The 26,711-nt window shown below is 45.2% G+C and overlaps 2 protein-coding genes across 5 annotated transcripts in view; one reads left to right on the forward strand and one right to left on the reverse strand.

Moving 5' to 3' along the window:
* Nucleotides 1-668: 668 nt before the first annotated feature.
* LOC5502347 (adhesive plaque matrix protein 2) lies at nucleotides 669-15,147 on the forward strand. 3 transcript variants are annotated; one of them, XM_048722658.1, is made up of 10 exons: nucleotides 669-978; nucleotides 2,441-2,529; nucleotides 2,906-3,295; nucleotides 4,605-4,907; nucleotides 5,657-5,761; nucleotides 5,882-5,983; nucleotides 6,523-6,636; nucleotides 13,553-13,629; nucleotides 13,913-14,039; nucleotides 15,060-15,147. In XM_048722658.1, the coding sequence occupies exons 2-10, from the start codon at nucleotides 2,466-2,468 to the stop codon at nucleotides 15,143-15,145; spliced, it is 1,368 nt and encodes a 455-aa protein (XP_048578615.1). In that variant the 5' UTR covers nucleotides 669-978; nucleotides 2,441-2,465; the 3' UTR covers nucleotides 15,146-15,147. The 3 variants fall into 3 exon arrangements, with proteins under 3 accessions (XP_048578615.1, XP_048578617.1, XP_048578616.1); XM_048722660.1 differs by having other exon boundaries at nucleotides 670-978; nucleotides 15,114-15,147; XM_048722659.1 differs by lacking the exon at nucleotides 15,060-15,147 and having other exon boundaries at nucleotides 671-978; nucleotides 13,913-14,551.
* Nucleotides 15,148-16,299: 1,152 nt separating this feature from the next.
* LOC5502346 (nuclear pore complex protein Nup205) overlaps nucleotides 16,300-26,711 on the reverse strand; it is a 38,079-nt gene continuing 27,667 nt past the window's right edge. For both annotated transcript variants that reach the window (XM_048722662.1, XM_048722661.1), the window contains exons 27-36: nucleotides 26,256-26,395; nucleotides 24,835-24,955; nucleotides 24,060-24,204; nucleotides 23,493-23,579; nucleotides 23,024-23,190; nucleotides 22,598-22,724; nucleotides 22,220-22,351; nucleotides 21,463-21,551; nucleotides 17,523-17,588; nucleotides 16,300-16,754 (exon numbers count right to left, since the gene is read on the reverse strand). In XM_048722662.1, the coding sequence (XP_048578619.1) occupies nucleotides 16,629-16,754; nucleotides 17,523-17,588; nucleotides 21,463-21,551; nucleotides 22,220-22,351; nucleotides 22,598-22,724; nucleotides 23,024-23,190; nucleotides 23,493-23,579; nucleotides 24,060-24,204; nucleotides 24,835-24,955; nucleotides 26,256-26,395 (1,200 nt within the window). In that variant the 3' untranslated portion in view covers nucleotides 16,300-16,628. The remainder of the gene's footprint in view (nucleotides 16,755-17,522; nucleotides 17,589-21,462; nucleotides 21,552-22,219; nucleotides 22,352-22,597; nucleotides 22,725-23,023; nucleotides 23,191-23,492; nucleotides 23,580-24,059; nucleotides 24,205-24,834; nucleotides 24,956-26,255; nucleotides 26,396-26,711) is intronic.

Here is a 26,711-nt window from a genome sequence, read left to right on the forward strand (position 1 = left end):
TTGTAGCCTACATCTACACAGAAGAAAAGAGTACCAAACTGCTTTGCAAGTGTACACCGGATATTAGCTCCACCAGGTATTAGCACTCACGTTCCTCTCCGGTCTATTCAGGTTCAGGTTGTGCTGCCAGAAAGCTATATGTAACAAAAAAAATACCCCCTCCCCCCTTTGTCACTGAGCAAAATCCCCCATTTAGCGAAAAGCCAGATCCGCCCCTAGGGGGAGGGGGGTGGACTACGACCGCCAAAATGTGGGCCATTTTATTGAAATATCCTCAAATATTATACATTTTTTCATATGCAATTTTTGTATGGCTGAACCCCGATAAGCGCTTCATAAAGCTATTCTGTGAAATACGCTGTATTATAGAATTTGTGTACTGTAATCTTTGTTCTCTCTCTTGCTCTTTCTTTCTGCTACATTTTCTGTTTTTCATGGGTTTACGAAAACCACTCTAACAATAATAAAGAGATCAGTAGAGCGGTTGCACCCTTAAAAGCGTGGGCAAATAGAGCCAGACAGAGAGGGGGTTACCGTGGCGACGTGTTCTGTGACGGAGTGTAACTGAGCGGAAAATCACCCAGCGTTCGCTGTGTGTAGACCGGCAAACTCCGTGAAGCCAACTGGTGGTCTACTATTTCAACAGGTCTCGTATTCTACCTTCAAAGAACCCACCAGTAAAATCACAACAGCTTGTGTCGAGTTGAAACTTTCAGCTTCCGCTAGACATGTGTTTTGCATAGGAAATCGAAGAGTTTTTTTACAGAAAAAAAGATAGGCAATTTTGCCCAACTTGCTAAGTATACTTGAGAAATCGTGGTGAATTATTTATTCTAGTTGTTACCTTTCAAAACACGTTGCTGACGTAATTGGGAAATTCAAAAGGTTCTCACTGAAGTCTTTGCAAGCGAGAGGGATTTTCTGCGAGAATTAACTATGATCCTGCGAGATTATCCTTAGTTTTAAACCAAGACAAAGGTAAGATTCAAGAAACAAAGGAGCAAATGAACAAGCATACAAAAAGTAGTTTCACACTGTACCCACTGAATCAATTATCTCGTATAAGCTGGCAGTTTCGGAAACCAAAACTTTGTCCGGCATTGACTGTTAACGCGAGTGTTCAAAAAGATTGCTAGTGTTGATAACTCAAAATGTGGTCTTGAAAAGCTATCCGTGTGGGAAGATTTCCGCTAACAAAAAGTGTTATGAGTAACGTGTTATGTGTTATGGAAGACGTGATTTTTAGCAAAAACTTTGTCACTTTGTCATCATCCCTAACCACATAATAATATAGTATCACAGAGACACCACGTTTGTTTCTGAGCTTTGCTGTGTAGTTGACTTAAGTCAGGGTATTTTTACTGCAAATGCTTCTGTCATGGCACTAACAGGACACTACAAAGCTCGTAAACAATTCATTGATGTTTATTCACACCACTTAGTTAAGCTTCCTGAAATAGTACTATACGGAGTTCTGTCATTCCCATGTTTCGGCACAAATCCATGTTTGTTACTTCGCACAACTTCCGCTGATAGAAAAACGTGCAATGCTGACTACAACACACTTGTCATTTAACCATGGGGAGAGTGTGCCGTTACCCTGATTTCAGTGGCTAAGAGAGACGTTCGAGGCTCTGAAACCAGGGTAGCGTGCTGCCCGTTGTTGGACGCCCTCTAGTGTCCAGTCCCAGGGGCGCAGCCAGGGGGTGGCCAAGGGGGCCCGGGCCCCTTCTAGCAGCCAAAAATACAGCAAATGTATGAAACATCATTTAAAATACAGGAGAAAATGCCTTGAAAGGGCCTTATGGGCCCCCTCCTGTTAAAAATCCTGGCTACGCCGATGAATCTGCATTGCCGATAAGTTGTAAAATTAAAGGGGGCAGTCGCACGTTCGTTTTAAAGTGAAAATACACCGAGGAATCCTCATTTCTTAAGAGCGAATTAGACGGCTGAAAGAGTTTGCAGATGTGAAAACCGTTTGCATCGCGCCGAATTTAATTTAAGCACAAGAAGACAACCAAAGAGCTTTTGGATAGTGTCCAGTAGTTTTTCTCTGTGCTGGATTGGTGACGTTAGCATTCTTAAAAAATACCGCTACCGGTGCGACTGCCCCTTTAACACCCAGTGAATTTAAATAGTTTAATATTTTCTGTTCGTATTATCGATATTTCATTCGGTGGTTCAACGGAAATTCCACTGATACTAAATAAAGATCTACAGGGTTGTAGCAGTTGAAGGGGCATTTGCCAACGTGAGTAGTAGAAATGTTTCCCTAATTTGCCTTTCTCCCCTCAAAGTTCTATCTGTCCAACCCTTTGCAGGTTTTGGGTGTTAATATATCAATCACCCAGTGACAACCAAGTAATGATATCATAGACTCGCTAACATTCTCTTCGTCATTTTTCTGTCTTTACTGATACTTCGCATTTCCGTCTGCCAGATAACAGGAAGATATACCGCCAGACATGGCCCTCCTGTTGGGGGTAGGGTGGCTACTAATTATCACCACCCCCCCGGTCAGCCCTCAAAGTAAGTAGCTCTCACGTAGGGAAAGTGGATTAAAGGCTTCCAGCATAACCCCCCTCCCCCCTCCCCCCTAGGTCAAACCTCAACTTAAGGGTAAATTATCTGTTATCGAAACCACTTGTGGTAACCGACTTCTTATTTATTAATTCTTTTTTGATCAAGACTTCCCAGTCATTCCGCGTTATTGGCAACAATGTTTGTCACTGTGTCCTATTTTTCTAGTATCTCCTCTGCGATCACATACTGTCTAATTGTTACCTTTCTTTAGTTTTCCTGGTCAATAAGACACTGTCTATTAGTTTTCCAGTATTTCTTGGTCCATTTAACACTGTCTATTAGTTTTCCAGTATTTCTTGGTCCATTTAACACTGTCTATTAGTTTTCCAGTATTTCCTGGTCGATAACAAAGGTCAGAACGCGCAGGTCCTGGACACCATCAAGCTCCCAACATGCACACACTTGGACATCAGGAGTGGCGTGACACTCCGTCACGGCATCAAGGCCGGGAACTTTACTAAGCTTGGTGTCGTGCGTGATATGCAGACATGTGTAGACGCCTGCTGTCACGATCAGTTGTGTGACGTGGCGTTCATGCCGGGGAGAATGTGTTACACGGTTAAGTGTTTTACCACCAAGTCCTGCGAAAGCATCCCCGCCATCCCCTCCCTGGCGGCCAACGGAAGTGTGCAGATATCACATATTGTGAGGGGAGGGGGGAATGGGGATGATTTGGAAAGTTTTAAGAAGACTCAAGGGATCGGCAAGTACGGTAAGCTATGCTTCACTTCTTTCTTTTTTCTTTCATTTTTTTCATTTCTTTTCCATTTTTGTTTTTTTTTTCTCTAGTCCTTTTCTTTTTTCTTTCTGATCGTATCTTTGCTTTCTTTTTTTTAATTAGCTCTTTTTTTTCTTCCTTTTGCTGTTTCTCGCTTACTCCTTTTTTCTCGTACCTATGTCTTCAATCCTTTTTACTTTTATAATCAGCTGTATTGAGCGAACAACAAAATAAATGGAATCAATTACTATGGATTGAAAAAGAATAAAAGTGCAAAGCAGAGAAAGTTTTTCAAAAAGTTTCAACACACATCTTCCCTGCTAGCAGAGGCCTCTTTTCTCTGTATTTCGCTGGGCTGGAGCTCGCGATGAAAAGATACCTCTGCCATGGGTCGCAAGTTCGTTTGATCAAACCGCCGTCCACGATCGTGGACGAGATCCAGAGCGCATGCTCTGTTCATTAATTACTGGCCACTATTTGAGCCCACAATGACTAGCGCATGCATGAAACGTATATCCGCTGCCGGATAATAAGCCCGCATTCGAAACGGCGTCCTCCGTAGAAATATCACGCGACGAATTATAAAAGAAGCCATTCAATGCCTTATCTTCATTCAGAATTTTCTCTCTTTTGACAAACGAGTCAATCTTCCGTTTACAGGTTTTGCATATTCTTCTGGGAATAGCTGATCTACGTTTACCAAAAATTTTTGTAGCATTTTCTTCGAATCCAACTGTGCGATATTTACATTGAAGAAACTCGCCTGCCCAGATGTCTTGAAATTAATCCCACAAACAAGACAAAACTCGTCTTTGCTGCGTTTGTTGTTCACTCTTTTTAGTGACGTTTTAGGTGACTGAAATTGAACAGTTGTTTTCTTTTTTCGACGAGGAGAACTAACCGGAGTTTGATTCATGATTTCCGACAAAACCCATGCAAAGCATATTGACAGCTTTCGCGCGATGGTACGGGTTTTGGCACGTCGGTCGCTTATTAACGCTCACGCATGCGCAACAGAAACAGTTTCGACCCATGGCAGAGGTATCTTTTCCTCGCGAACTCCAGCCCAGCGAAATACAGAGAAAAGAGGCCTCTGCTAGCAGGGAAACACACATCCCGTTTGCTCTTACAAACTCATTTTCATATTTAACTATAATTCTTTATTCTCTCCTCATTTTTCTTTCTCCCCCCTTTTCAGAGAATATTTACCTTCCATTTCTCCCATTTCTCGAATCTTTCTCCCACGGCCACTTCGTTTTTAAATCTAGCCTCCCTTCACTTATTCCCGCATCTGTTTCCCCAGCTGTACAAAAAGATAAAAACCAGTGTGTACCGAGTCGCATTGCGTACAACTACACGCTGAAAGGCGGGAAAAGTGCAGGGAACGTCGAGGAACTGGGGCGAGTAGAAAGCGTCCACGAATGCATGGAAAAATGCTGCGACCGGGATACCTGTGATGTGGCGTTCTATTTAAAGGACACGTGTTACTCGGTGGAATGTTATGCGGACGAATTGTGCCAGAGCGTGCCTATCAAGAAAAGCAAGACTTTTAACCCCACAGTTGTGTACATGAACAAGAGAAACGGGAAAAGGCTGAGACATAAAGGTAGGATGCATCACGTGTATAACGCCACATGACGTCACAGAGCACTGATGACGTAAATACGCCACATGACGTCACAGAGCACTGATGACGTAAATACGCCACATGACGTCACAAAGCACTGATGACGTATATATACCTTACATATTTATCGCTGTGTTTTTTCTTAACGGCATAAAAGAGCCTGGAACCAAAATATAGTATTTGGTATTAGGTGTCCAAATAAGGAATTGATGAAGCGAGCTAGGAGAACGATAGTTTTCGGAACAAGATTTATTGATATGAGTACAAATAAGGAATTGATGAAGCGAGCTAGGAGAACGATAGTTTTCGGAACAAGATTTATTGATATGATTTCACGACTATCAAGCCCACTGGTTTCCAGGCTTCTCTTTAGTAAATACGTAATAAAAACAAATACTGAAAGCCTTTAGGATGCTCTTACTTGTAAGTATTCATCTCTCGGCAGAGACATAAAGGTAGGATGCATCACGTGTATTACGCCACATGACGTCACAGAGCAATGACGACGTAAATACCACATGACGTCACTGTACACCGATGACGTCACATATCAATTTCAGTTTTCTAAACAGGATTGATTGATTTGAGTGCAAATCTGGTTTCACGACTAGTTTCTAGACTTCATTTAGTAAATACGCAATGAACACAAATCCTGAACGCATTTAAGCTCTTACTTGTGAGTATTTAGAAATCGCCCTCGTGTGTGATGATCTCTCGGTTTGTGTCAGATTTCTGCGACCCGCCCTGCGTGCACGGCATGTGCACGAGTGATGACAACTGCATGTGCGACCGCGGCTTTGAGGGTGTCGACTGCAAGAACACTACAAAAACAGGTACCATGGCAACGATGGCATCACCGATGACGAACTGTATTAGCATTATATTTTGCACTGACTTTGACGTAATCATTCTGCGACGCTCCCGGAGATGACGCCATGTTTGTCATGTTGTAGGCTTTTGTAGGTTCAGCGGATGTGGAGTTCATGGTCGATGCCTGTGGAATGATACCTGCGCATGCGCACCTGGTCACTACGGACCCGTATGTAAATATAAACGTACGTATACCAATTACATATACAAAGATTTTCAGATATTGTCACTCCCGATATCTTATCTGAACAGGATTGAGTTATCCCGAGAAAAACAATTTTTCCCAATAAATACCGAGTCAATTACGATCAATAACGACTGCCTCCCGATCAATACCGAGTAACCCCCGATCAATACCAAGTCATTGCCCATCAATACCCGAATCACTTCCGATAAATACTGGATCAGAAGGACGGTGATATTTTCTGTTCTTCCATTTATTGTCTGGAGACCGATTGCCTTCCAAATAATTCCGAGTCATCCATGTTCGGATAACACCAAGTTACTTCCATATCGGATGTGTTCATTTAACACATCATATAACACCAAGTTACTTCCATATCGGATGTGTTCATTTAACACATCATATAACACCAAGTTACTTCCATATCGGATGTGTTCATTTAACACATCATATAACACCAAGTTACTTCCATATCGGATGTGTTCATTTAACACATCATATAACACCAAGTTACTTCCATATCGGATGTGTTTATTTCAGGGACGTGTCATCCACCTTGCCACAACGGCGCATGCGTAAACAACTCGACTGAGAACCGCCAGTGTCAGTGTCACGTGGGCTGGGAGGGCCCCTACTGTAATATATCTAACGGAGGTAGGCTACTGTCCAAGGTACATTATGAGGGAAGAGAGGGGCGTCAATTACGGATGGACGGTGTCCTGTGGGGTATGTAGCTTTGAAAGCCCCTACTGTAATATATCTAACGGAGGTAGGCTACTGTCCAAGGTACATTATGAGGGAAGAGAGGGGCGTCAATTACGGATGGACGGTGTCCTGTGGGGTGTGTAGCTTTGGAAGGCCCTACTGTAATATATCTAACGGAGGTAGGCTACTGTCCAAGGTACATTATGAGGGAAGAGAGGGGCGTCAATTACGGATGCACGGTGTCCTGTGGGGTATGTAGCTTTGAAAGCCCCTACTGTAATATATCTAACGGAGGTAGGCTACTGTCCAAGGTACATTATGAGGGAAGAGAGGGGCGTCAATTACGGATGGACGGTGTCCTGTGGGGTGTGTAGCTTTGGAAGGCCCTACTGTAATAAATCTAACGGAGGTAGGCTACTGTCCAAGGTACATTATGAGGGAAGAGAGGGGCGTCAATTACGGATGCACGGTGTCCTGTGGGGTATGTAGCTTTGAAAGCCCCTACTGTAATATATCTAACGGAGGTAGGCTACTGTCCAAGGTACATTATGAGGGAAGAGAGGGGCGTCAATTACGGATGGACGGTGTCATGTGGGGTATGTAGCTTTGAAAGCCCCTACTGTAATATATCTAACGGAGGTAGGCTACTGTCCAAGGTACATTATGAGGGAAGAGAGGGGCGTCAATTACGGATGGACGGTGTCCTGTGGGGTGTGTAGCTTTGGAAGGCCCTACTGTAATATATCTAACGGAGGTAGGCTACTGTCCAAGGTACATTATGAGGGAAGAGAGGGGCGTCAATTACGGATGGACGGTGTCCTGTGGGGTGTGTAACTTTGGAAGGCCCTACTGTAATATATCTAACGGAGGTAGGCTACTGTCCAAGGTACATTATGAGGGAAGAAAGGGGCGTCAATTACGGATGGACGGTGTCCTGTGGGGTGTGTAGCTTTGGAAGGCCCTACTGTAATATATCTAACGGAGGTAGGCTACTGTCCAAGGTACATTATGAGGGAAGAGAGGGGCGTCAATTACGGATGGACGGTGTCCTGTGGGGTGTGTAGCTTTGGAAGGCCCTACTGTAATAAATCTAACGGAGGTAGGCTACTGTCCAAGGTACATTATGAGGGAAGAGAGGGGCGTCAATTACGGATGCACGGTGTCCTGTGGGGTATGTAGCTTTGAAAGCCCCTACTGTAATATATCTAACGGAGGTAGGCTACTGTCCAAGGTACATTATGAGGGAAGAGAGGGGCGTCAATTACGGATGGACGGTGTCATGTGGGGTATGTAGCTTTGAAAGCCCCTACTGTAATATATCTAACGGAGGTAGGCTACTGTCCAAGGTACATTATGAGGGAAGAGAGGGGCGTCAATTACGGATGGACGGTGTCCTGTGGGGTGTGTAGCTTTGGAAGGCCCTACTGTAATATATCTAACGGAGGTAGGCTACTGTCCAAGGTACATTATGAGGGAAGAGAGGGGCGTCAATTACGGATGGACGGTGTCCTGTGGGGTGTGTAACTTTGGAAGGCCCTACTGTAATATATCTAACGGAGGTAGGCTACTGTCCAAGGTACATTATGAGGGAAGAGAGAGGCGTCAATTACGGATGGACGGTGTACTGTGGGGTATGTAGCTTTGGAAGGCCCTACTGTAATATATCTAACGGAGGTAGGCTACTGTCCAAGGCACATTATGAGGGAAGAGAGGGGCGTCAATTACGGATGGACGGTGTCCTGTGGGGTATGTAGCTTTGGAAGGTCCTACTTTAATATATCTAACGGAGGTAGGCTACTGTCCAAGGTACATTATGAGGGAAGAGAGGGGCGTCAATTACGGATGGACGGTGTCCTGTGGGGTATGTAACTTTGGAAGGCCCTACTGTAATATATCTAACGGAGGTAGGCTACTGTCCAAGGTACATTATGAGGGAAGAGAGGGGCGTCAATTACGGATGGACGGTGTCCTGTGGGGTGTGTAGCTTTGGAAGGCCCTACTGTAATATATCAAACGGAGGTAGGCTACTGTCCAAGGTACATTATGAGGGAAGAGAGGGGAGTCAATTACGGATGGACGGTGTCCTGTGGGGTGTGTAGCTTTGGAAGGCCCTACTGTAATATATCTAACGGAGGTAGGCTACTGTCCAAGGTACATTATGAGGGAAGAGAGGGGCGTCAATTACGGATGGACGGTGTACTGTGGGGTGTGTAGCTTTGGAAGGCCCTACTGTAATATATCTAACGGAGGTAGGCTACTGTCCAAGGTACATTTTGAGGGAAAAGAGGGGCGTCAATTACGGATGGACGGTGTCCTGTGGGGTATGTAGCTTTGGAAGGCCCCTACTGTAATATATCTAACGGAGGTAGGGTACTGTCCAAGGTACATTTTGAGGGAAGAGAGGGGCGTCAATTACGGATGGACGGTGTCCTGTGGGGTATGTAGCTTTGGAAGGCCCCTACTGTAATATATCTAACGGAGGTAGGGTACTGTCCAAGGTACATTTTGAGGGAAGAGAGGGGCGTCAATTACGGATGGACGGTGTCCTGTGGGGTATGTAGCTTTGGAAGGCCCCTACTGTAATATATCTAACGGAGGTAGGGTACTGTCCAAGGTACATTATGAGGGAAGATAGGGGCGTCAATTACGGATGGACGGTGTCCTGTGGGGTATGTAGCTTTGGAAGGCCCTACTGTAATATATCTAACGGAGGTAGGCTACTGTCCAAGGTACATTATTAGGGAAGAGAGGGGCGTCAATTACGTAGGGACAGTGTCCTGTGTCGGGTTGGGTGTTGTGTAGGTAGGGAGGGTGTCCTGTGTCGGGTTGGGTGTTATGTAGGTAGGGAGGGTGTCCTGTGTCGGGTTGGGTGTTGTGTAGGTAGGGAGGGTGTCCTGTGTCGGGTTGGGTGTTGTGTTGGTAGGGACGGTGTCCTCTGTCGGGTTAAGTGTTATGTAGGTAGGGAGGGTGTCCTGTGTCGGGTTGGGTGTTGTGTAGGTAGGGACGGTGTCCTGGGTCGGGTTGGGTGTTGTGTAGGTAGGGACGGTGTCCTGTGTCGGGTTGGGTGTTGTGTAGGGAGGGACGGTGTCCTGTGTCGGGTTGGGTGTTATGTAGGTAGGGACGGTGTCCTGTGTCGGGATGGGTGTTATGTAGGTAGGGACGGTGTCCTGTGTCGGGTTGGGTGTTATGTAGGGAGGGAGGGTGTCCTGTGTCGGGTTGGGTGTTATGTAGGTAGGGACGGTGTCCTGTGTCGGGTTATGTGTTATGTAGGTAGGGACGGTGTCCTGTGTCGGGTTGGGTGTTATGTAGGTAGGGAGGGTGTCCTGTGTCGGGTTGGGTGTTATGTAGGTAGGGAGGGTGTCCTGTGTCGGGTTGGGTGTTGTGTAGGTAGGGACGGTGTCCTGTGTCGGGTTGGGTGTTATGTAGGTAGGGACGGTGTCCTGTGTCGGGTTATGTGTTATGTAGGTAGGGAGGGTGTCCTGTGTCGGGTTGGGTGTTGTGTAGGTAGGGACGGTGTCCTGTGTCGTGTTGGGTGTTATGTAGGTAGGGACGGTGTCCTGTGTCGGGTTGGGTGTTATGTAGGTAGGGAGGGTGTCCTGTGTCGGGTTGGGTGTTGTGTAGGTAGGGAGGGTGTCCTGTGTCGGGTTGGGTGTTGTGTTGGTAGGGACGGTGTCCTGTGTCGGGTTAAGTGTTATGTAGGTAGGGAGGGTGTCCTGTGTCGGGTTGGGTGTTGTGTAGGTAGGGACGGTGTCCTGGGTCGGGTTGGGTGTTGTGTAGGTAGGGACGGTGTCCTGTGTCGGGTTGGGTGTTGTGTAGGGAGGGACGGTGTCCTGTGTCGGGTTGGGTGTTATGTAGGTAGGGAGGGTGTCCTGTGTCGGGATGGGTGTTATGTAGGTAGGGAGGGTGTCCTGTGTCGGGTTGGGTGTTGTGTAGGTAGGGAGGGTGTCCTGTGTCGGGTTGGGTGTTGTGTAGGTAGGGACGGTGTCCTGTGTCGGGTTGGGTGTTATGTAGGTAGGGAGGGTGTCCTGTGTCGGGTTGGGTGTTATGTAGGTAGGGAGGGTGTCCTGTGTCGGATTGGGTGTTATGTAGGTAGGTAGGTAGGGTGTCCTGTGTCGGGTTGGGTGTTATGTAGGTAGAGAGGGTGTCCTGTGTCGGGTTGGGTGTTGTGTAGGTAGGGAGGGTGTGCTGTGTCGGGTTGGGTGTTATGTAGGTAGGGAGGGTGTCCTGTGTCGGGTTGGGTGTTGTGTAGGTAGGGAGGGTGTCCTGTGTCGGGTTGGGTGTTGTGTTGGTAGGGACGGTGTCCTGTGTCGGGTTAAGTGTTATGTAGGTAGGGAGGGTGTCCTGTGTCGGGTTGGGTGTTGTGTAGGTAGGGACGGTGTCCTGGGTCGGGTTGGGTGTTGTGTAGGTAGGGACGGTGTCCTGTGTCGGGTTGGGTGTTGTGTAGGGAGGGACGGTGTCCTGTGTCGGGTTGGGTGTTATGTAGGTAGGGACGGTGTCCTGTGTCGGGATGGGTGTTATGTAGGTAGGGACGGTGTCCTGTGTCGGGTTGGGTGTTATGTAGGGAGGGAGGGTGTCCTGTGTCGGGTTGGGTGTTGTGTAGGTAGGGACGGTGTCCTGGGTCGGGTTGGGTGTTGTGTAGGTAGGGACGGTGTCCTGTGTCGGGTTGGGTGTTGTGTAGGGAGGGACGGTGTCCTGTGTCGTGTTGGGTGTTATGTAGGTAGGGACGGTGTCCTGTGTCGGGTTGGGTGTTATGTAGGTAGGGAGGGTGTCCTGTGTCGGGTTGGGTGTTGTGTAGGTAGGGAGGGTGTCCTGTGTCGGGTTGGGTGTTGTGTTGGTAGGGACGGTGTCCTGTGTCGGGTTAAGTGTTATGTAGGTAGGGAGGGTGTCCTGTGTCGGGTTGGGTGTTGTGTAGGTAGAGACGGTGTCCTGGGTCGGGTTGGGTGTTGTGTAGGTAGGGACGGTGTCCTGTGTCGGGTTGGGTGTTGTGTAGGGAGGGACGGTGTCCTGTGTCGGGTTGGGTGTTATGTAGGTAGGGAGGGTGTCCTGTGTCGGGATGGGTGTTATGTAGGTAGGGAGGGTGTCCTGTGTCGGGTTGGGTGTTGTGTAGGTAGGGAGGGTGTCCTGTGTCGGGTTGGGTGTTGTGTAGGTAGGGACGGTGTCCTGTGTCGGGTTGGGTGTTATGTAGGTAGGGAGGGTGTCCTGTGTCGGATTGGGTGTTATGTAGGTAGGTAGGTAGGTAGGGTGTCCTGTGTCGGGTTGGGTGTTATGTAGGTAGAGAGGGTGTCCTGTGTCGGGTTGGGTGTTGTGTAGGTAGGGAGGGTGTGCTGTGTCGGGTTGGGTGTTATGTAGGTAGGGAGGGTGTCCTGTGTCGGGTTGGGTGTTGTGTAGGTAGGGAGGGTGTCCTGTGTCGGGTTGGGTGTTGTGTTGGAGGGACGGTGTCCTGTGTCGGGTTAAGTGTTATGTAGGTAGGGAGGGTGTCCTGTGTCGGGTTGGGTGTTGTGTAGGTAGGGACGGTGTCCTGGGTCGGGTTGGGTGTTGTGTAGGTAGGGACGGTGTCCTGTGTCGGGTTGGGTGTTGTGTAGGGAGGGACGGTGTCCTGTGTCGGGTTGGGTGTTATGTAGGTAGGGACGGTGTCCTGTGTCGGGATGGGTGTTATGTAGGTAGGGACGGTGTCCTGTGTCGGGTTGGGTGTTATGTAGGGAGGGAGGGTGTCCTGTGTCGGGTTGGGTGTTATGTAGGTAGGGACGGTGTCCTGTGTCGGGTTATGTGTTATGTAGGTAGGGACGGTGTCCTGTGTCGGGTTGGGTGTTATGTAGGTAGGGAGGGTGTCCTGTGTCGGGTTGGGTGTTATGTAGGTAGGGAGGGTGTCCTGTGTCGGGTTGGGTGTTGTGTAGGTAGGGACGGTGTCCTGTGTCGGGTTGGGTGTTATGTAGGTAGGGACGGTGTCCTGTGTCGGGTTATGTGTTATGTAGGTAGGGAGGGTGTCCTGTGTCGGGTTGGGTGTTGTGTAGGTAGGGACGGTGTCCTGTGTCGTGTTGGGTGTTATGTAGGTAGGGACGGTGTCCTGTGTAGGGTTGGGTGTTATGTAGGTAGGGAGGGTGTCCTGTGTCGGGTTGGGTGTTGTGTAGGTAGGGAGGGTGTCCTGTGTCGGGTTGGGTGTTGTGTTGGTAGGGACGGTGTCCTGTGTCGGGTTAAGTGTTATGTAGGTAGGGAGGGTGTCCTGTGTCGGGTTGGGTGTTGTGTAGGTAGGGACGGTGTCCTGGGTCGGGTTGGGTGTTGTGTAGGTAGGGACGGTGTCCTGTGTCGGGTTGGGTGTTGTGTAGGGAGGGACGGTGTCCTGTGTCGGGTTGGGTGTTATGTAGGTAGGGAGGGTGTCCTGTGTCGGGATGGGTGTTATGTAGGTAGGGAGGGTGTCCTGTGTCGGGTTGGGTGTTGTGTAGGTAGGGAGGGTGTCCTGTGTCGGGTTGGGTGTTGTGTAGGTAGGGACGGTGTCCTGTGTCGGGTTGGGTGTTATGTAGGTAGGGAGGGTGTCCTGTGTCGGGTTGGGTGTTATGTAGGTAGGGAGGGTGTCCTGTGTCGGATTGGGTGTTATGTAGGTAGGTAGGGTGTCCTGTGTCGGGTTGGGTGTTATGTAGGTAGGGAGGGTGTCCTGTGTCGGGTTGGGTGTTGTGTAGGTAGGGAGGGTGTGCTGTGTCGGGTTGGGTGTTGTGTAGGTAGGGAGGGTGTCCTGTGTCGGGTTGGGTGTTGTGTAGGTGAGGGCCATTTTACTGTAACTAGCCCAGAGCAGGTAGACCACTGAGGGTTGTAAAAAAGGATAAGATGCACCCGTGCTGTGATAAATCTAACTTCTTTTGTTATTCCATAGCTACTATTGTGAGCTCACGGACGGGTGAACAAGTTCTGTTTACCAACATGGACCAAGAGGTGGAAAAGGACATCAAGGTAACCAGCGATGGCCTACCAATAAGCTCGCTCCAGGTTTATTTAGACCATTTAAAAAATACAGGAAAGAAAAGGACATCTAATTAGGCCATTCCAACTATAACTTTGCGCGCGCATAACCATAGAAACCTACCTCAACTACCAGAATGCAACGCAAGCTTTTTTTAAGCTTACATCAAACGAAGCGCGCGCTGCATGCTGGTAGTTGAGGTAGGTTCCTATGGTGAGTGCGCGCGCATGCTTATAGCTGGAATTGACTATTACTGAGGTGTCTTCTCAACAGATCCATGACTTCCCGCCGTCCAGACAATCGGAATCCATCTCAGCCCTCGCCGTGGCTATCGGCTGTGGAGTAGCGGCCGCGATCGTAGGGACAGCGGCTGTAGCCTTTGTAGCAAGGAGAATTCTGGGTAAAAAGTCTACTAATTATGAGCTCCTCAGGGAGCCAATCAGACACCGTATGTAGAGATCACGTGACGTGAGGTGTAATGACGTCAGCTAGTTTTTACTGTTGTGACTGGTGAAATAACGACCCGTGTGCAAGATTCAAAAGCTTTGAATTTTATGGCTAAAATGTCTTTCCTAAATAAAATTTTAGAACACATTCAATCAATTACCCCATTTTAAAATATTCCGTTGCTTTCTTCCGGGGTAAAGCTGGTAGTGACTATATAGATTATATAGATTAAGTATTGTTTTTAGATGGTTTATTTTGAGACTTTTTCTCATAATTCGTCTTCAAATATCGATTGAATTACAAAGGTGGATCTGACAAGGGCTCTTTCTACCAGCTTGCATTGCGGGTGGAGCATTGGTGCCAACAGTCTCAGATAACGTAAAGCTAAAACATGTTCTACTGTGAATTGTAAATTGTGTATTAAAGAAAAGAATTTTTTTAAAATAAAGTCCTTCATCATGTCAATACTTCTTGCGATCTATTATTTATTTCTAGTCTTTATCTTGTACATCGGTAGTTACTTGACCAGTCAGGGCCGGGTTCCTAGAAAGCATGTTAAGGCTCTCCCAGGGATGAATGCTTTTTTTATCCAATCAAATGGCAAGACAGCCGTCTTTATCCCTGGGTTTGCGCTAAGCTTCTTTCTACGAACTGGTCCCAGAACAAGAAAATCTTCAGACGGAATCTTGGATGCCTGTGGTCCCGAGAATTAGCTCACTAAAGGGGGATGGTAAAGAGGGTAGGCAGGGCATTGCGTGAAAATCTATTTCCCAGGTTGCAATATCTTTGTGGTTTACTACAATTATACTAATGCAGTTTTAAATATTCCGCGAAGTCATCACCGACGATTGCACAGCATCGCCTTTTAGATACAATTATTGAAAATATCGGTGGTTTTTGAGGAGGGATTTCTTAGTGCCCTACCCACTTCTCATGCCGTAAATGGCATTCAGCCATTATTTTATAATCGTAGGGGAAATGGTGCAGTTCTATTCTATTTTGTTGATGGCTGCTTCCTACCTAACAGTGAGCCAAAATGGATGGAAAGCGTTCACGTGACGTAAAAAAAATTGGGTCTGACGTCATCATAACAAGAGCCTGCTGATTGGTCTGTTGGATTCGATATCACGATGGTGGCCATAAATCTGATTGGCCGAGCGGACAGGACATGTTACATACAGTCAACAGGGATGGCGTTGGGCGTGACGTCACGACAATCACGAGCTTCTTCTTGGGCCATCCACATTACGTGATGATCACTTCAGCCACCGGTCTCCCTGTGTAGAATCATTCTAGGCGGGCAAGCAGAATATTTGAAGACATTTCATATAGCATGCAGAGATTTCACAGAGAGCTTTTCTCAACCTAGTCCCAAAGAGCGTTCTTACCGGGTTTCCTGTACTGAGAGATGACAAGTGAGGAAGTATGAGGCCTGGAACGAGTTCCAAAAGATGGTTTTTTGTGTCGTCACAATTTTTAACACAGGAAGCCTAATACATAGGCCACCCTCAAGGGGGAGCCGATTTATTAAAAAAATAATATTTGTCCTGCCGCCTTGTCACTACGTGACATTATGCTCGAAAAGTCACGGCAACCCTGAATGCACAAGGGTCCAAAGCTGATTACCTCAAAACTGTGTTGATTTATACCCTGATTACACCACTCCTGCTGCATCAACTAGCTGGACGAACCGCTGCAAAGGAGACGTCCACACAGGCCCTACCGCAACAGCCAAATTTCTAGTTCACCTGTGACCGCTGGACTTACTAAGGACACATAAATACAGTCTCGACTTGAGGCAAATTTTATGCGCATATTAGCCAGAAACCTCGAACTTGGAATAAAACAATGCAAAAACTGTGAATACTTCATGATCTCGCTGATGTTTGCAATCGATTCAATTGAAACCGAGGCTTGCACTGTATTTATGCGTCCTCTGTACCTATGACCAGCAGGCACAGTGGAACCCGAAACTGACCATACGCCACCACATTTTATCAATGAAAGCTTGTTTTGTTATGGTTCTGGAGGGATTTTACTCCTTGCACATTGTTGAAAAAGGATCTTGAAATAAGCGCCACCCCGAATAAGTGGCTCGCCTGGGATGTTAAAGCGAGTAAGGTGTTTTTTTTTTCAGCTCGCCCGTAAGTTTTGTACTAGGGGAATGTATAGCAAGCTAGGCTTCGCCACCTTCAAGTTAATCACACTAAGTCTAGGAATATAAATTTTTTTATTTCTACAAAATCAGAGAATTTTCTAATTGATGATTACAAACGTGTAGATTGGTATTTCGTTTGCGTCATTTCTCTAACTTTATGCAAGGCTACTCCCCCCCCCCCCCCACACACACACAACCCCTCCAGCCATTGTTAAACTGTGTGCTCGTCGTGTGCCCGTTTGTGTCCGTGCGCAATGAAAAGAAGTTAGTACTTCATGTAGCAGCAATATGGATATATGGTTATGGTTAGGGTTTTGGTTGACACACTATTGCTGGCTACATGAAGTACTATCCTGAAAATTCAAAACACCATGCACTGAAGGCTCATGCTGATTTCCGCGCCGGGCCGAGCTCGTCGAGGGAATGGATTCCATGTAGGGTAAGAAGGCGTTTGACGCGACGAACAAGGACTTGGATGAAAGACATCCGGGACCTTGCCTTCCCGTGATTCTGTGCGAAGTAAACAAATACACATACATGAAGGGGAAGTCGCCGAAGGTTTTCCTAATACCTCAAGAGAAGAAATTGAGATGTTTTTTTTTTCTGATGTTTTAAAAAATTTGATACAGCAAAACGAAATGCTGATATACAACTTGGGTATGGAGACAGTAGACTATGACACGAACGCGTTCTCGTTGGGTATGGAAACAGTAGACTGTGACACGAACGCGTTCTCGTTGGGTATGAAAACAGTAGACTGTGACACGAACGCGTTCTCTTTGGGTATGGAAACAGTAGACTGTGACACGAACGCGTTCTCGTTGGGTATGGAAACAGTAGCAAATGACACGAACGCGTTCTCGTTGGGTATGGAAACAGTAGCAAATGACACGAACGCGTTCTCGTTGGGACAAGCGCACTTTACGTGAAAAGTAATGGACTCTACACACAACAGGGGACTAAGAGATCACGTGACCTTTTGGATGACAAATTAAAGCCAAAATAAACACAGAAATTACTGCGCTTGTCCCGCCAAAGGACGAGGAAAAAAATATTCAATGAAAAAAAAAACCTGAAAAAAAAAACCTTTCTGGTTTTATTAGTAAGCGCTTAAAAATAACGAAATCTTGCGGTTATTTTGCCGCTAGCCTGGGCGCGCACTAGTTTGCCACCCAAACAGTCACGTGATCTCTTAGCGCAAGTCCCCTATTCTTACATCAACAACAAGAGTAGAACATATAGCTCATAACTCCTAATGGGTCGGCACCTAGCACTAACCTGCTCTAGGTCTACGAGTTTCTTCAGTAGCACATCCGTCACACAACTGGACGCTTCCTGCTTGAGCTGAGGGCAAAAACACGTGTAGGTCAGACAGTAGTATATAGTGTGCATAGTACATACACGTGTAGGTCAGACAGTAGTATATAGCGTGTATAGTAAATACACGTGTAGGTCAGTCAGTAGTATATAGCGTGTATAGTACATACACGTGTTGGTCAGACAGTAGTATATAGTGTGCATAGTATATACACGTGTAGGTCAGTCAGTAGTATATAGTGTGTATAGTACATACACGTGTAGGTCAGACAGTAGTATATAGTGTGCATAGTACATACACGTGTAGGTCAGACAGTAGTATATAGTGTGAATAGTACATACACGTGTAGGTCAGACAGTAGTATATAGTGTGCATAGTACATACACGTGTAGGTCAGTCAGTAGTATATAGCGTGTATAGTACATACACGTGTAGGTCAGACAGTAGTATATAGTATGCACAGTACATACACGTGTAGGTCAGTCAGTAGTATATAGCGTGTATAGTACATACACGTGTAGGTCAGTCAGTAGTATATAGTGTGCATAGTATATACACGTGTAGGTCAGTCAGTAGTATATAGCGTGTATAGTACATACACGTGTAGGTCAGACAGTAGTACATAGCGTGAATAGTACATACACGTGTAGGTCAGACAGTAGTATATAGTGTGCATAGTACATACACGTGTAGGTCAGTCAGTAGTATATAGCGTGTATAGTACATACACGTGTAGGTCAGACAGTAGTACATAGCGTGAATAGTACATACACGTGTAGGTCAGACAGTAGTATATAGTGTGCATAGTACATACACGTGTAGGTCAGACAGTAGTATATAGTGTGCATAGTATATACACGTGTAGGTCAGTCAGTAGTATATAGCGTGTATAGTAAATACACGTGTAGGTCAGTCAGTAGTATATAGCGTGTATAGTACATACACGTGTTGGTCAGACAGTAGTATATAGTGTGCATAGTGTATACACGTGTAGGTCAGTCAGTAGTATATAGTGTGTATAGTACATACACGTGTAGGTCAGACAGTAGTATATAGTGTGCATAGTACATACACGTGTAGGTCAGACAGTAGTATATAGTGTGAATAGTACATACACGTGTAGGTCAGACAGTAGTATATAGTGTGCATAGTACATACACGTGTAGGTCAGTCAGTAGTATATAGCGTGTATAGTACATACACGTGTAGGTCAGACAGTAGTATATAGTATGCACAGTACATACACGTGTAGGTCAGTCAGTAGTATATAGCGTGTATAGTACATACACGTGTAGGTCAGTCAGTAGTATATAGTGTGCATAGTATATACACGTGTAGGTCAGTCAGTAGTATATAGCGTGTATAGTACATACACGTGTAGGTCAGACAGTAGTACATAGCGTGAATAGTACATACACGTGTAGGTCAGACAGTAGTATATAGTGTGCATAGTACATACACGTGTAGGTCAGACAGTAGTATATAGTGTGCATAGTATATACACGTGTAGGTCAGTCAGTAGTATATAGCGTGTATAGTACATACACGTGTAGGTCAGACAGTAGTATATAGCGTGTATAGTACATACACGTGTAGGTCAGACAGTAGTATATAGTGTGCATAGTACATACACGTGTAGGTCAGTCAGTAGTATATAGCGTGCATAGTAAATACACGTGTAGGTCAGTCAGTAGTATATAGTGTGCATAGTACATACACGTGTAGGTCAGTCCGTAGTATATAGTGTGCATAGTACATACACGTGTAGGTCAGTCCGTAGTATATAGTGTGCACAGTACATACACGTGTAGGTCAGACAGTAGTATATAGCGTGTATAGTACATACACGTGTAGGTCAGACAGTAGTATATAGTGTGTATAGTACATACACGTGTAGGTCAGACAGTAGTATATAGCGTGTATAGTACATACACGTGTAGGTCAGACAGTAGTATATAGTGTGTATAGTACATACACGTGTAGGTCAGACAGTAGTATATAGTGTGCATAGTACATACACGTGTAGGTCAGACAGTAGTATATAGTGTGCATAGTACATACACGTGTAGGTCAGACAGTAGTATATAGTGTGCATAGTATATACACGTGTAGGTCAGACAGTAGTATATAGCGTGTATAGTACATACACGTGTTGGTCAGACAGTAGTATATAGTGTGCATAGTACATACACGTGTTGGTCAGACAGTAGTATATAGTGTGCATAGTACATACACGTGTAGGTCAGACAGTAGTATATAGTGTGCACAGTACATACACGTGTAGGTCAGACAGTAGTATATAGCGTGCATAGTAAATACACGTGTAGGTCAGTCAGTAGTATATAGTGTGCATAGTACATACACGTGTAGGTCAGTCCGTAGTATATAGTGTGCATAGTACATACACGTGTAGGTCAGACAGTAGTATATAGTGTGTATAGTATATACACGTGTAGGTCAGTCAGTAGTATATAGCGTGTATAGTACATACACGTGTAGGTCAGTCAGTAGTATATAGTGTGTATAGTATATACACGTGTAGGTCAGACAGTAGTGTATAGCGTGTATAGTACATACACGTGTAGGTCAGACAGTAGTATATAGTGTGCATAGTACATACACGTGTAGGTCAGTCAGTAGTATATAGTGTGTATAGTATATACACGTGTAGGTCAGACAGTAGTGTATAGCGTGTATAGTACATACACGTGTAGGTCAGACAGTAGTATATAGTGTGCATAGTACATACACGTGTTGGTCAGACAGTAGTATATAGCGTGTATAGTACATACACGTGTAGGTCAGTCAGTAGTATATAGTGTGCATAGTATATACATGTGTTGGTCAGACAGTAGTATATAGTGTGCATAGTACATACACGTGTAGGTCAGACAGTAGTATATAGCGTGCATAGTACATACACGTGTAGGTCAGTCCGTAGTATATAGTGTGCATAGTACATACACGTGTAGGTCAGTCAGTAGTATATAGTGTGCATAGTATATACATGTGTTGGTCAGACAGTAGTATATAGCGTGTATAGTACATACACGTGTAGGTCAGACAGTAGTATATAGTGTGCATAGTACATACACGTGTAGGTCAGACAGTAGTATATAGTGTGTATAGTATATACACGTGTAGGTCAGACAGTAGTGTATAGCGTGTATAGTACATACACGTGTAGGTCAGTCAGTAGTATATAGTGTGCATAGTATATACATGTGTTGGTCAGACAGTAGTATATAGTGTGTATAGTACATACACGTGTAGGTCAGACAGTAGTATATAGTGTGCATAGTATATACATGTGTTGGTCAGACAGTAGTATATAGCGTGTATAGTACATACACGTGTAGGTCAGACAGTAGTATATAGTGTGTATAGTACATACACGTGTAGGTCAGACAGTAGTATATAGTGTGTATAGTACATACACGTGTAGGTCAGTCAGTAGTATATAGTGTGTATAGTACATACACGTGTAGGTCAGTCAGTAGTACATAGTGTGCATAGTACATACACGTGTAGGTCAGACAGTAGTACATAGTGTGCATAGTACATACACGTGTAGGTCAGACAGTAGTACATAGTGTGCATAGTACATACACGTGTAGGTCAGACAGTAGTATATAGTGTGCATAGTACATACACGTGTAGGTCAGACAGTAGTATATAGTATGCGTGAGTCTGAATGTTTTGATAAAAAAAATTCTTATAAAAGGTTCTAATAAGATTTTTCTACAAAAATGGCTTTTATAAAAGGACTACAGGCTCAACTCCTCGATACCAAAACAAGGGGATCCGTATCATGACGTCACTTCCGCTTTATACTAGCGGCCACGCTATCACTGGTCACGCCATACTTGCGTTGCGTTATGCGATTCTGGATGTACTTACCGTCTGAATCTCGTCCCTTGTCACGCCATCCCCAGTCACGCCATGCTTGTGTTGCGGTGTGCGTGACTGGTTGTCTGTTACGGAAAACTCTAAAAATGTAAAGACAGAAAAAATATACTTGGCATCGTGTGGAAGTGTTGTTTTGGTGGAGGAAGGGTTCTTTTGTAAGGAATGCATGCTCATTGTGTCATATGTCATCCCTAGCACATCGCTCACGTTAAAAACTCTCGCCCGCCACTCAGGTGTTGTTATCGTTTTCATTCAAAATTTGGGTACAAATCATCTAAAGGAATTTCACACTTGGTGTTTCGCAAGGATGATAAAATGGCGGCTAATAAGATAAGTTTGGTGGAATCTTGTTTTGTGCTCTCGCCTTCAAATTAGGAGAGGGACGGGGCATATCTTATCCTGTAGCCTCCTCGTCCTGGTACAGGTCGCCCTGGTTATGTTTGGTGTGTTTCATGAGGGGTTTGGGCATTGAGAGGAAGAGGGGGCAGTTTAACTTGTAGCCGCCTTATCCTAGTTGACACTCGCCCTGGTTAAGTTTGGGAGGGGAAGGGGATTGTTTACCTAGTAGCCGCCTCATCATGGTCGCTGCCTGCCCCCGGCTTAATAGGGTGTGTTCCATATGGGGGTTGGGAGGGGAGGGGAAGTGGTAGTTTACCTTGTAGCGGTCTCATCCGGGTTTACGCCTGGCCCTGGTTTAGTAGGGTGTGTTCCATATGGGGGTTGGGAGGAGGGGGAGGGGGTAGTTTACCTTGTAGTCGCCTCATCCGAGTTGACGCCTGCCCCTGGTTTAGTAGGGTGTTTTCTTCGTCTGACGGAATGCACCGAAGATAAAAGTAATCCAAGTGTCGCCATAAAATAAAGAGGGAGCTCTCGATGATATCTGTGCTCCAGTCAAGGAACCTATCAATTTATGGCATCTGCTACTATATTTAATATAGTTTTAATATCGTCTGAAGCGCCATCCAATAGTTCCCTGCCCCTTGTTTAGATACACACCTTTTATTCGTTATTTGCCAATTTCAATAGTAAATATAGAAAACAGCTTTCCCAAATCAGCCAATAGAAATTTATGCTTTCTCGAAGTTGGGTGTGTCGACTGCAAGGGTTTTCATGACAACAAGGATACAAAGATGGGTGTAGATTTCCTGTTGTTTGAAGTCCACGATCTGTGTCAAGCATTTGTAAGCAAGCTGTTGCCGTTGACCCGTGGACATCTTGTCAGTGGGTGCAGCAGTCGCCTGTAGCTGGCTCAGCTGAAAAGTAAGAAGCAACGTACACTTGGTCACACAATAGCAGCAGCACATTTTGGGTCACGACACTCCCATTCATAGTCAGTTTGAGAAAGGCATGGGAATAATATTTTGCCAGCGGCCTAAGCCAAGCTGGAACAGCTGAAACAGCTTTGCTTAGGGAGGGGAGGCTAGCGGTACAACCCGAGCGATAGGGCTGGCAGGCTGTGCCGTTCCCTACCCACGTTCCACTGGAGAACTGAGTACGCTATTTATTGCCATGTTCTTGCGTAACCATCGCGAAAATTATTATGTTGGCGTACCTCTCGCAGTTCTTCCCCGGTGAGTTCTGCCATGTTCTGCTGCTTGAGGCTTGTCTGTTTGTACACGTCCACGGCACGGCCCATCTGGTCAGCGCACCCCTTGATGACGGTCACTAGAACACCCAGGCTGGGAGGGCGGTGCGTATGCACAGCGGCTGCACGGTAACCTGGCAACCAACACAAACAGGAAATGAGCACTGTTTCAATGGGAACCAAGCGGCACTACCAAGAAGCATAAGGCATTTATCCATTCTTTTCTTTTATTCAAACTAGGATTTTTTTAATCAAATAATGTTATCTCAATAACAGACTTAAATCAATAAATAAATAAACATTGTATTTTGAAATACAAACAAGAAAAAATAAGATGACTATCACAATATGAAGAATAGTACAGTAAATCATTGATATTGAAATCAAATCAAAATCGCAGATCGTAAATGTTTGAGATATCTAATAAGATACGTACTGTCTGTCCTTGTCCGGTGTGTGTCCCTGGTCAGGATATCGGCCATACTTGGACCAAACACCACGTGGATATTACACTTGGCCGAGCCTGTTGTAAGTAAAGTTCGAGATAGTTATCCTTTACTGTCAATGATCCAGAATACAACAATCTATAATACAACAATCCTTTAACAAGACAATTTAACAATTTAGCATAGAGCCGAATATTATATGGATTCTCTACTCAGATTTGGACATTCAAAATACGTTTCATGGCGAAAATTTCCTAGTATTTAGTACTTCTTTTGACATCAGCCCAGTATTTAGTACTTCTTTTGACATCAGCAAAAGGTTGAGAGGGTGTCTGCATCTCCATCTGCAATGTTATATATTATATATATCCCCCTCCCCACCTAGAGGCTCATCTTATGGCTGCTTGATCAATTGAACCTTTTTCAAGTCATCTCTTCGCTACTCCACGTGAGTTCTTTCTCCCTTCGCGAACAAGTTCAGTATCTATAACAGAAGCTTGCTACCTAAATACCCCCATATGAACAATGATCAACTGACGCCATCTCATTCAACAAACCTGAAGAGCTGACTATTGTTCTGCAGTAGCCAATCACATTGCAGCAGATCCGGTGGAGCATCTCTGCTGTTTCCATGGCTACGGGACTGAGTTTGCTGCTTGGGCCTTGATGGGGGGAGTTCTGTGCGGCGACCGTTTTGATAACCTGGAAAAACAGGATTTCTCAAAATCTAAGACTCTTGAGGGAATCAAAGACTTGAGCCTTCACCAATCAGTGGTCCAAGTTTCAAGTCCAAGATTTGGGATCGAAAGAGATGCGCTCGCGTTTGACCATCAATTTCAATTTATTGGAATAAAATTAGCAGAACAATATAGCCAGAGACAGATAATAATATACTAAGGACATCATTTCTACTGTAGCGAACGTAGTTGAAGGAGTTAACTGTACAAACGTCCGCGTCCTCAATTGACCGTGAAATTTGAAATTTTCACGTCGTAGTTTGGTGGACAAAGGCTGAAATTTATCAGACAAAACGCATGTTCACGTGCTGCTATTCAAATTTGAATCAAATTTCATTGTTTTCTGCCGTCTTCGTGGGTCCCTAATAACATTTTAGCACTTGGCGATGAATTCCAATTAACTTACCTAGACTACATACTCAGGAATAAACAAAAATTAACCGAAAACGCAATAACGAGCAGCAAAAGCCTTCCAAATTATTTCAAATTTGAATGAAAACACTGACTAAGGGTGTAGGTGGCAAGGGTATCTTTAAAAAAGGCTGAGCCTGCAGTTTATGCCATACAGCAGACTTGCCGCTGGGACCATGCTCACCTTGTCCCAGTTCTCGCTGGAGCAGTATTTGGGAAGTAGCGCCAGCATGAGCCTCTGAATCCTGGCCAGCGGTCCACGCAACTTGATCTCATCTTCGAGGATTGTATCCTCGTCAAGAACACTGCAGGCCGCATATAGTCACACAATCAGTCACACAATACTGTTACGCAAGCAATCATCATGCAGCTAGTCATGCAACCAATCAAACGTTCAGCCATGCAATAATTCAAGGAATCACTGACACAATCAGTCACGCAACTAGTCGCACAATCAGACAATTTATCAGTCACACAACGTCAGTAACGCTCAATGGCAGTAAAGTTTCCTTTCTGAGCGCAGTGTTGAAGATGATTTCATTGATAAAGAACAGCCCTTACCTTGTCTCTGTGACCGTAGTGTTGAAGATGATTCCATTGATGACAACACTCTACTTAGTCTCTGTTACCTCGTGTTGAAGATGATTCCATTGATAAGAGCAGTCCTTACCTAGTCTCTGTTACCGTAGTGTTGAAGATGATTCCATTGATGACAACACTCTACTCTGTTACCGTAGTAGTCTCTGTTGCCGTAGTGTTGAAGATGATTTCATTGATAAGAGCATTCCTTACCTAGTCTCTGTTACCGTAGTGTTGCAGATGATTCCATTGATGACAACACTCTACTTAGTCTCTGTTACCGTAGTGTTGAAGATGATTCCATTGATAAGAGCAGTCCTTACCTTGTCTCTGTTACCGTAGTGTTGCAGATGATTCCAATGATAAGAGCAGTCCTTACCTTGTCTCTGTTACCGTAGTGTTGCAGATGATTCCATTGATGACAACACTCTACTTAGTCTCTGTTACCTAGTGTTGAAGATGATTCCATTGATAAGAGCATTCCTTACCTTGGCTCTGTTACCGTAGTGTTGAAGATGATTCCATTGATGAGAACACTCTACTCTGTTACCGTAGTAGTCTCTGTTACCGTAGTGTTGAAGATGATTCCATTGATGACAACACTCTACTTAGTCTCTGTTACCGTAGTGTTGAAGATGATTTCATTGATAAGAACAGCCCTTACCTAGAGTCTCTCTTACCGTAGTGTTGAAGATGATTCCATTGATGACAACACTCTACTCTGTTACCGTAGTAGTCTCTGTTACCGTAGTGTTGAAGATGATTTCATTGATAAGAACAGCCCTTAACTAGTCTGTGTTACCGTAGTGTTGAAGATGATTTCATTGATAAGAACAGCCCTTACCCAGAGTCTCTGTTACCGTAGTGTTGAAGATGATTCCATTGATGACAACACTCTACTCTGTTACCGTAGTAGTCTCTGTTACCGTAGTGTTGAAGATGATTTCATTGATAAGAACAGCCCTTACCTAGAGTCTCTGTTACCGTAGTGTTGAAGATGATTTCATTGATAAGAGCAGTCCTTACCTAGTCTCTGTGAGAGCAGCGTTACAAATGATCCCTGTAATGAGAGCAAGCTCCTGTAGGGAGGAGGGCGTGTGTACGGGTGTGCGGTCCTGGAGGATGCTTGTGAACACATCGGCGTGTGACACCACCACACCCAGCACCTAGGATGGGAAAACAAGATCGTGGCTTCACAGCATACTAAGTAGCCAAAGAATATTACAGACAGATGAACGTAACCACAAGGAGAATGCATGGTTTCGGGTATTAATTTTGATTAATATATGATCTTAGTCTGCGCTTAATTCTGCTGTTATAACGTGTGTACTGTGTGAGTAGGTTACATTCTTAGAAGGGGCTCTATTGGCCGCCATTTGGTCATCCCACAGCTCTAGATTTGCATCGGCTTATCGGCAATCCCTTTGGCGTTCTTAAATTTGATATGGCAACGACGAAGTTATGTATTTGAATGGCTACTTT

This window comes from Nematostella vectensis, chromosome 15 (genome assembly GCF_932526225.1).
Source record: "Nematostella vectensis chromosome 15, jaNemVect1.1, whole genome shotgun sequence".
In the NCBI taxonomy this organism is placed as follows: Eukaryota; Metazoa; Cnidaria; class Anthozoa; order Actiniaria; family Edwardsiidae; genus Nematostella; species Nematostella vectensis.